At 33.0% G+C, this 10,402-nt stretch overlaps 1 protein-coding gene across 1 annotated transcript in view; it reads right to left on the bottom strand.

Moving 5' to 3' along the window:
- Nucleotides 1-9,569: 9,569 nt before the first annotated feature.
- The window catches only part of ZCWPW2 (zinc finger CW-type and PWWP domain containing 2), a 45,401-nt gene continuing 44,568 nt past the window's right edge, over nt 9,570-10,402 (bottom strand). Inside the window, exon 6 of the mRNA XM_087917154.1 lies at nt 9,570-9,907. Coding sequence (XP_087773280.1) covers nt 9,731-9,907 — 177 coding nt within the window. The 3' untranslated portion in view covers nt 9,570-9,730. The remainder of the gene's footprint in view (nt 9,908-10,402) is intronic.

Below are 10,402 nucleotides of genomic sequence, written 5' to 3'. Positions count from 1 at the left end.
AGGGGTCAAAAGGGGGATGGAGAAGAAGAGGGGGAAGAAGGAAACGAAAATAAGTTATAAAAGACAGAAACAAGATATAGAGAAATAGGTAAAATGTATAAGGATTGAAAGTATAAGCCTATCTAGAAATAATGGGTGAAAATTTAATTGAAAAGGGGATTCTGCAAAGGTACATAAGATAGTATTATTATATTAGAAATAGAAATAATTTTAGAAAATATGCAACAATGTATGATTAAAATAATGGATAAAATACTTATGGTAATGCAGTGGAATGTTTGTTAATAAGTAAATGAAATAAAGAGAATGAGAGAATGAAATTAGGAAATGATGGGAACATTTTAATTATTATTAATGATTTATAAAAATATAAGTGAAGAGAAATATGAAAAAAGAATTAATTATGGAAAGTTTATAAGCGTTCCCAAGGAAGTATGATATTCAATTGAAAAGAATTGTTAAAGACATTAAGATTCTAACTAATATTAATGATAGAATTGAATTGGAATGAAATGAGTGTTTTATTTACTATTGTTACACACATACACACACACACACACATGAATATAGTGTGTATTTTAAGAATGTACCAAGCAGAATTCGACTGGACTATATTGAATGTTATAATTTAAAATTTTATAATTTTAAAGGCATTAATTGAAGTTTAAATAAGAGTTGAATGGATAAAATTAAAAGATATAAAGGTGTCATACTCCAATTAGTAACTACAGGGAAAGATTTGTTTAATGAGAAAAGACAATATGAAATTGAAACAGGACAGACAGAAAAGTATAAATATAATGATTAGAAAGACATTGAAAGTTAGAAAAAGATATATAATTGAATTTAGATATGAGATAATTAAAAATATAGTTGAGAAAACCAAGGGAGGGGAAAAATTTTGGAGAAAATGTTAAAATAGTAATAAGATATGGAATAGAATACAAAGATGAATATGAAATTGAGTTTGTGTCTGTATGGAGAAGTGATAACCTGGGATCATGCTATTCTCAAAAAAATATGTTTTATTTGTATTATGTTTTTATGAAAACCCAAATAAAATTTATATTAAAAAAAAGTAAGTTTACTTATTACTAAAAAATCAAACAATCAATCAATCAACTAGATAATCAATGATACAGTATTAAATCACTATCAATCAATAAATCAGTAAATTAGTGTTCATTTAACAATTATTATACTATTAAATGATAAATCAATTATTTTAGGCAAAGCATTATCTATCAATAATTGGTCTTGAGGTAATGAAATAGTGGAGGTCGTGAAGTATTGGAGGTTGGTAGTGAACAGTTCCTTTGTTTTTCCTTAAAGGCACGTTGTTTGGTTTTTGCTTGTTTTGTTTTTGTTTTTAAAGAGGAAGCGTTGCTTGAGGGAGCTTTGTTAGTGTTCTGTGGAAGACACTTTTATCAGTTACATATTATTAGATCATGGAGGTCTTCCAATCAGCTGCTTGATAGATTTGAGTGGAGAAGATTTGAATGAACTCTCCAATCATCTACTTGGGAGTTTGGAATGGATGAGATTTGGGTGGGGATTAAATGGCGGTTGTCCCATCAGCTGATTGGGGATTTAAAAAGAGGCTGACCAATCAGCCAGGTGATTTAAATGGAGACTGTTTAGGAGATCATTCCTCTCAGGTAGGATCTATCGATTCTCCGTGAGTCTCCTCAGATCTCCGCAATTCTCGGCTGTTCAGAATCACACTCTCCTGGTCTCCCCCAGTCCCAGCTCTTTTTCGGATGTTTAGGATCACCCTTTCTTTCGTCTCTTTCACTGCAATTCAGAATCACACTTATTCCATGCTGCTCAGAATCAGTGATTCTCAAAATCACTCTCCCTGTAAGTGTCAGAATCACACTCTCATCTAATCCCAGCTCGTCCCGGCTCTTTGCACTATCCGCTCTCCGCTATCTGCACGCTCTTTGCACTATCCACATTATTCCCTATCCGCCAGTCCCAGTTCTTTACAAGTCTCATCCATTCGGAATGGCGTTCTATGGAATGGAGTCTTGGACTCTTCAGTCAGGATGGTGTCCTGGCCTCTCTGCTCTCTCTCTCTCTCCGCTCTCTCAGGATTACCAGCAAGTTCTCTGTTCTCGGAACCTTCCGAAACCTTCTGATAGTCCCGGTTGAGGTAGATCGCGGCTCGTTGGCCTCAGACCCCACTCCCCGTCTCCCCGTGGTTAGGCATTCGACTCGATCACCATCTTGCATTCAGGTTGCTTCATTCATTCTATTATGCTTCATGATGATACCTTTGTGAACCAGTTTAAATTCATTAGTTGACATACTCAAACACATATATAAACATTCTCTGAGGTAAGAGTAGACAACTTGGCTCATGTAGACATTTTAAAAACTTCTTGTGGGCAATCATGGAAGTATTTTCATTTAGTACAAGATTTTAAATTAAAATGATTAATTAAAAGTTTCTTTAAGCAATAGGAATTAGTGTATCAGCTGTGTCAGATAGTTGGGCACAAATTCTCTTACGCTAAGAGGTAAGTAGCTTAAATGATAATTTATGAATAGCATCATAATGTCTTATGACTAATCTCAGTACAATAATTATCTGACCTGGCATGCTACATGCTTAATTATCAGCAGAAATACTTTAGCAGGGAATTCTATGTTACTTGCAAACCATTCCTTCAGCATTCGATGTTACTTGCAAACCATTCCTTCAGGATTCACTGCATATTGTCTTGATCAGATGTCTGTCAGAAGCATTTCAATTTGTACTGTACAACTGTACAACCACCACTTATTGCATACAATAATTCAGTCTAGTTATTGTCTTCAGAGAGAATTAGTGAGGTAATTTCATTTCTAATCAGAAAGAAGTCCAAATGATGTGTTGTGACATCATAGTGCAAACTCCACACTTTTGAGCTTGTGTTATGATATTGCATGTAAGTACATACGTAATGGGATTTCAGTTTTCTTCCCCCCCCCCCCAAAAAAAAAAAAAGGTTTGATCAGTCAGGATATGTTTCTACTCTGGTTACAAATGAGAAAACTCAGAGGCTTCCTTAACGTGATATTTGTTTACTAATTGCTATCATGGAGTTTGTGTGATAAAAATCAAAATTATAAATAGTCCTTGACTTACAACCACAATTAGTACTAGAATTTTCATTGCTAAACAAGGTGATTGCTAAGTCACACCCGATTTTACAATCTTGTTTTACTGTAGTTAAACAAATAATTGCAGTTCTTAAGTGAATCATGCAGTCATTAAATGCTTCTGACTTCCTCTATCAACTTTGCCTATTGAAAGGCATCTGGAAAGGTTGCAAAAGGCAATCACATGACCTTGGGTCACTGTAGCAGTCATAAAGTTGCCAATTGCCAAGTGCCCTAATTTTGATAAAATGATTGTGAATATGCTATGATGGTTTTAAAAAACCTTTCTTACATTTAGGAACTTACCCTGAGAGCCAACGCCTATATTTGACTTGCAATCATGCTAAAACACCTAGTTTTGTTTGCTTGCATAAAATAAACTGGGATAGGAAGAGAAGGCAGTACTACTGTATAACTAGTGGATAGGTCTGGCCTCAAATCACAGTTACCTTTGCCATTAATCTATCAACTATAACTCAATCTCAGACTGCTAGACAAATGGCAATCTCATTCAGTCAAACTTGGCTAGAATCAAACTTCATAATTGCCCAGATTCTGGCCTTGAATAACATTATACTCTATCTGAATAATAATATCTGATTTTTTTCATTATCCTAATTCCCATATTTGGTTGGTTTTATTAAAACAAGTTTGTTTATCCATTTTTCAGTTCTTTTCTGTCTTGCCTTTTTTGCAACGTATTGACATTCGTGCTGCTCTTTATTTAATTCTTTTTTTATTTAACATATTTTCTAAATAAATGATCATCCTGAAAAGGTTATTGATAATTAACTTTTTTATTAGGTTAAAAACATATTTTAGTCAATTGCAGTAGTTTTTAGACTACCACGGAAGTTTCTAGTCAAGTTGTTTAAATTGAAAGAGTGTGTGTGGAAATTCAGCAATAATTTCTATGACATTTGATATTTCATTTCTTTAAAATGGTCTAGTTTTTTAAAGCTTCATCCTATTCTGAGAAAAAGCAAAAATGAGCATTTTAATAAATTACATTTTAAAAAACAATAACTAGAAAACAATGATTCGACAAAAGTTGTTCCCTTCTGATAGAAAACAAAACAGATATAGGGACTAAAGGCAGTTTGTTTTTTCTAAGGTAGGTAATTGAAAAGCATATTTTTCCCATTTTATGTTCCAACATTGGAAAGAGTTGAAAGAGGCCACTTCCTGACTATTTGAATCAGCCAAGTCAAGTTGCCTCTTTATTGTCCTAGTAAAAGATAAAAATAAAACTAGATATGATTTATTGTTATTGTTGTTAAATGAAGTTAAGAATATTAGAACATTTGCACTTTGAAAATATTGTTCTATGGTCCTGGAATCTAATTTCTTGCCTAATATAGACTATAACTTTGGTACAAGGATGTAAAGTAATTTCTGTCCCAAGCCATCATGAGACTGTATAGCTTGCTGACAAAGAAATCAGAAGTTCTAAAAGGAACTAATTGCCATTTGTGAATGCAGATATCATAGAGTTGAAACTCACAGAAATACTTCTCAGCATTGAGTTTAATGCATACACATGTGCAAATAAATCATTTCTTTTGGAAAGATTTTTCATGTACATCTGCATCCATTATTGATAACAGATCGATATGAGTCCTTCGCAAAAACAACCAAAGAAAGAACTTTATATGCTCGAGAACTAGAGGCTTTATTAATTTTCTTCTTCTTAATGCCAAGACAAAAACAGCTCTTGTAATTAATTTGAGTTTAATTCTTCCTATTTTGGTATAGCCAGTCAGCTCATCTTCATGGAAAATATTAATTGCAGCTTAGATAGTTAGCAAAGGTACTCGGTGGAATAGGTTGTTGGACTAGACAACTTTTAAGCTTTCCAAATCTTATATATAAAATATATGCTTTTTAAATCTGTCTCAAACAAATGATATAACTCTTACAAATACATTATAATATTGTACATCCCAGACTTAGAAGCTAAACATTATAGCAATAGTATTCACTCACATACTAGGAATATACTTATGTTATAGAAAAAAGTATGAAAATTAATAAAACAATTGAAACATAGTACAATATCTAGATCTGGAGCCTTGATTACTTCACTTAAAATAAGAGAAATGCCTAAGACAGAGGAAAACAAACAAACAAACAAGAAGTGGCATTTAGAGTTAACTGCAGGCTCCAGCATTAGCTAGAATATTGACACAATAAAGAGTGCTGTGCTCTTAAACTAAAGTATTGGGGATTAATAGTGTCTCACTGTTCTGCACTTTATTGATTTCTGACATAACTAGATCAATATGTGCTTAAAATTAAAAAAAAATGTTTATAGTTTTTATGAAATCAAGTTGGCAGCTCCTTTCATTGTTTAGTTGGCAGCTCCTTTCATTGTTTAGGTAAGGCACATTCTAGAGTACGTGTGTGTGTGTGTCATAGGGATATCATAAAATTTCTCAAGTGAGAATACAGCATCCTTTATTTCTTGAAGATTTTCTTTATAGTGCATGAAAAAATTATTCCTATTAGGAAAGGAAAGATCCTGAGGTAGATTTCAGAACCTTGATATCAAGAGATTATTGTCGCCTTCATCACTGTCAAAATATTTTGGAAAGGCAACTCAGGGAAAATTCTCAGTTGCAGTTAGTAAATGTTAAGAATATAATTATTATGGGTATGTTGTTATCAATGTACATGTAATATATATTGCATGTAGGTAAGCATATGCAGCAATGCATCCTTAAATTGTGACATAATGTTGAGAAATGATGTCTGTGATAAAAAATTAGCTGAAGAAAATGGGTTAGTCAAGCACTTTTCTCTAATGTCTGATTCTCTTCTAATAGCTCTTCCTTCCAGTGCTGGATTCAAAATATAGTGATGCCTTATCAATTCTCAAATAGTCAACTTAAAAGGAAAAAATTACAAGGCTACACAAATGCATCCTGACCCTGCCACTGATGCTTCCAATAGTGTTGTACATTTTCACAAATATGATAAAGATTTCTATGAAATCTAGTATCTATAGGAAGAAATCCTGAACTAATTAGGTTTCCTCTGGAATGGAGGAGTTTCTTTATTTTCATCAGGATGTTATGCAAGCCAGACAAAATGTACCAGAAATAGATGAGGAGATTCAAACTTACTTTACTGTATGAGGTCTCTTCTAAAAACCTTTCAAAAGAATTTTTATCAAAGTTTATTAGTTGGGAATATGAATACACATCTAGTTTTGTATGCTGGCTACCTTCACATTTTGTCTAAAATGGATTTATTAATATTTAAGCTGTTTCTATTTTCAAACAAACTCTGAAGAGAGCAAATCAAAAATTTCCAGGAACAGGAGTTCCGGTTTGTCAGGCTTTGGAGGCGGCAGGAATTCGTGTCTGTGCGCGATCCCTGCCGCGCTCGCTGCCGGAGTGCCTTCGATCCAGTTGGATTGGGAGGCTATAGTTATCCTGTAGGGATAACTGAAGAGAGGGGAGATCCGGGCAGGTGTCTGGGGGCATCGCAAGCCCCTTCTCCAGCCGGCTTAACTCCCTTTTCCAAAGGCAGTGGAGCGGCGGTCAGCAATGGCCGCCACAAAGAACCTCTCAGCCGGACAAGTTTTGTGCAGGAGGAAGTTGAGAAAGTGAAAGCTTTTGGCTGAACCGGGATGACAAGCAACATCTGAATATCCTGGAACTTTGGCTCTTTAAGTGATACATTGTTTCCCAGAAGATCGTAAAGCTGAGGTTGAAAGTGACAGCTTTTTTTTTTTTTTCCTCCTCACTTTCCTTCCCTACGGAGACAGCAGATGGAAATTGGAAATACCCGCTTTGGCAGCAGAAGGTACTAATTTTGAAAATTAAAGCTAAGGGGACATTAGATTTCTAAACACTGACATTTAAAAATTAAAATCTTTTTGCTATAAGTGGGAAGGAAGAGAGGTAAATGATTTATACCAAGATTTGTTGAAGGAGACTGCTTGGACCTTATAAGATCATGCTTTTTATTTTAAAATGTTATGTAGAATGTACTAAGCAGAATCAGAATGGAAATTATGTATTATTTTAAGTGTTAAATTTGGGGGAAAGATAGAAAGGTGTCATACTTCAACCAGTGATTACAGGAAAAAGTTTGTATTAAAGAGAAAAGATAAATAGATAATTGAAAAAGAACGGACAAAAGATACAAGTATAATGATTTAAATTGAAATTAAATAAATAAAATAGAATTAAGAGAGTGAAAAGAAGGGAGAAGACATATGGAAAATATAGAATGTTAAATAAGATATGAAATAGTATATAAGGTGAGTATTAATTTGATTTATGTCTGTACAAAAAGTTGTAGCCTGGGGTTAAGCCCCTTTCTAAAAAGAAGTTTTATGTCTTTATGTTATGTATTTTATTTGTTTATTGAGAATTAATAATGTTGGATAAGAACATATGAAACAGTAATAATATGAAATATAGTAATATGAAATAGATGAAAATATAAGTTTAATGAATAAAATTGAACAGAAGGAAGAAACAGTGAGAAGTTGGAAAAAGAGTAATAAGATATGAAGTTGAATACATAAGATGCATATTAAATTGTTTTTGTATGGAAATGTGATAATTTACTTAAATAAGATGTTTTATTTGTTTTGTTAAGCAGTACTTAGAAAAGACGTTTTAGGTTACCTTTTATGTTTTGTTTGTGTATTGTCTTTGAAAATTAATAAAATTTGTTTAAATTTTTTTTTCCAGGAACAAACATTCAAAATGAAAACTAGAATAGATTGAAATAAGAGAAATGTATTTAAACTATTTATATTTTGCCAATGTAGAATTGTATATTACTGTGGATGGTCTTACATATTTGAATGAATAATAAAATGAAAAATAGAAGGTAGTACAAATTTGTGGAAGTAGTTTTCATAGTTCAAATATATTAGTACATTGCTTTTCCTAGAGAGTCTCCTCTACAGTTATATAACAAAGGAGTGGATGAAGTGATAAAAATATTTATTTAGTGCAACTTGCATAAAATGTGCTTTACAATTGCATCAGGAATACAAAAGTCCCGGCCAACAAATTATAGAAAGCTGATCTCCCTTCTTAATTCACAATTTTTGTTATGTAACATATTTTATTAAGCATGTGAATGGCCAAACTTATATCATATTGGAATTCTTAGCCAGATTGCTATGGAGGTACACCAGTGATTCTACTCCTTCACTTTTCCAGGCTGACCACAATGGAGATTTTATTTAAATAAATAAGTAAGTTTTACAGAACACTGAATGTGCTCATATGACATAAAAAGGAACAGAAATATCTTCAAATTGAACTCAGTTCCCAGCAACTGCATTCTTGTAGAAGTGATTTTCAAGGTATTTTTTAACAATCCAATTTAACCAGTATGTGATATATAATACCTAAATCAATACATCTAGCTATATGAATAGATGTGTTTCTATGAAGGAAAAGTTGTGCTTTTCTTGTTTGCTTTTGATGCAGCAAATATTATTATCTAATTTATTTTGTACTTAATATTTCTTAAAGAAAATTCTTGTATATGATCAGTGGCTTACTAGAATTCTTAGTGTATTTCTGATTCATGAAATGGCATAATCTACTTATTTAACAGTATACAAATACCTCACAAGTGAGGAATATATAATGTTACAGGTTTGAACTCAAGATTATACTTATTTTATTTATTAAAAAAATCAAAACTGATTGTGGAAGAAATACCTGTGTATTTTGTACATGTGCTAAAGTTGGTGTAGTTAAAATAAATGTCCAAAAGTGTATTTCTTATTATATGCCTCTTATAAATGAAATTGAATGAGCAAAAATGGCAACTTTTCTAGATTGCTTAAGTGAAATGTCAAAACTGTAATCCTAATTATTAGAACAAAACGGTTGTGATAAAACTAAATCATATACAGACAGGTCTTCTGGTTTTCAATGATCTTTCTAAGTACACATTTTTCAAGTCAGAAGTTTACGGGAGACATATGAGACTAATTTCATGGCTATTAGGAAAGCACACCAGAGTATCCATTTTCTATTCTCTATGGCTATATGAGAAAATAGTTCCTGCTCTAGGTAGGAATAAACAGAGTTTACAGCAAATCGATAGCTCTGTTGAAAACAGCCCAGTTACAGGTATATTTATGGATCTATGGTGTGATCCTTCAATGAATCTTAACAAAGAAATTCATATAATTATTTAAAATTGAGACTTCCAATTACAACTCTTACGGTATTGAATTTCCATGATGACTTCCTGAAAAATTATACATAAACTGATTTGCTGGAATGCTTCAGAAATTAAAAGTAATTTTAGAAACTCTCGAGATTGAAGTATGACTAATCTTTATTTTTAATCTGATTTTTACAGAAAAAAATATCGAAAAGTACATGACATTGCAATTAACTTTCACTTATATATTTATACAGTAATATGGACTACATGGGATGTCAGTTTTAGCAACAAATATGACCCCTTGTTAAAGTAAATCTAACTCCATGTAATCTATATTGTTAAACTGCTTTTAAGATTCTCCCACTATATGTGAAAAAGGATGTTTTCTAAAGCTATAAACAGTATAACAGATTCTCTCTTATTGTTGCTACAAGCTGCCTTGGAAGTCAGCCATTAAATAATCTATTTCTTTAAACTGTTCAGTTATGCTCTCTATGCATTCTCCAGCCACAAAAGCTTTCCCATCAATTATAATACAGTCTTCTTCAGTGCTGATTTCCATTGGTCTTCTTTCTTTGCTAGCTTCTGAATAGCAGTTAAGTATCTAGAGCCCCCCCCCCACAAAAAAATATTCATTCATATTGTGATTATATTATGTAACTTTGTGACTACTTTCACGAAGATAAAAAGACATACTAATTCCCACAATGGAAAAATTGGTGGTAATAAATAACTGGATTTCCTTTGAAGCTTGGCCTGAGGCTCATGATTTAATTAGGGCATCAGTCAGAACCCGCAAGCCAACTCTCTCAAAACTAATAAAAACAACCAGGATTCCTGAGCCCCGGACTCTCCATTCACTCCATGGCAGGAGGGCAGACTATCTGAAGAGAGTCTGCTCCAGGCGACCCAGAGTGGGGTATAACTTTCCACACCCAGGGAACTCCAGGAACCAGCAGCCCAATCGGAACCAAATTACAGTCCTCCCTGGACATCAAAGCCAAAATGCCTGTCTCAGCAACCAAAACTAAAAAGGATGAGTATTGGTGGAAAAAAGTCCCGAAAGTGACTGAGGTTGAGCTCCCCAACTCTAGTGCCC

Source organism: Pseudonaja textilis, chromosome Z (assembly GCF_049901715.1).
Source record: "Pseudonaja textilis isolate UNSWEBS1 chromosome Z, rPseTex1.2, whole genome shotgun sequence".
In the NCBI taxonomy this organism is placed as follows: Eukaryota; Metazoa; Chordata; class Lepidosauria; order Squamata; family Elapidae; genus Pseudonaja; species Pseudonaja textilis.
This window is presented reverse-complemented; position numbering and strand designations above follow the sequence as displayed.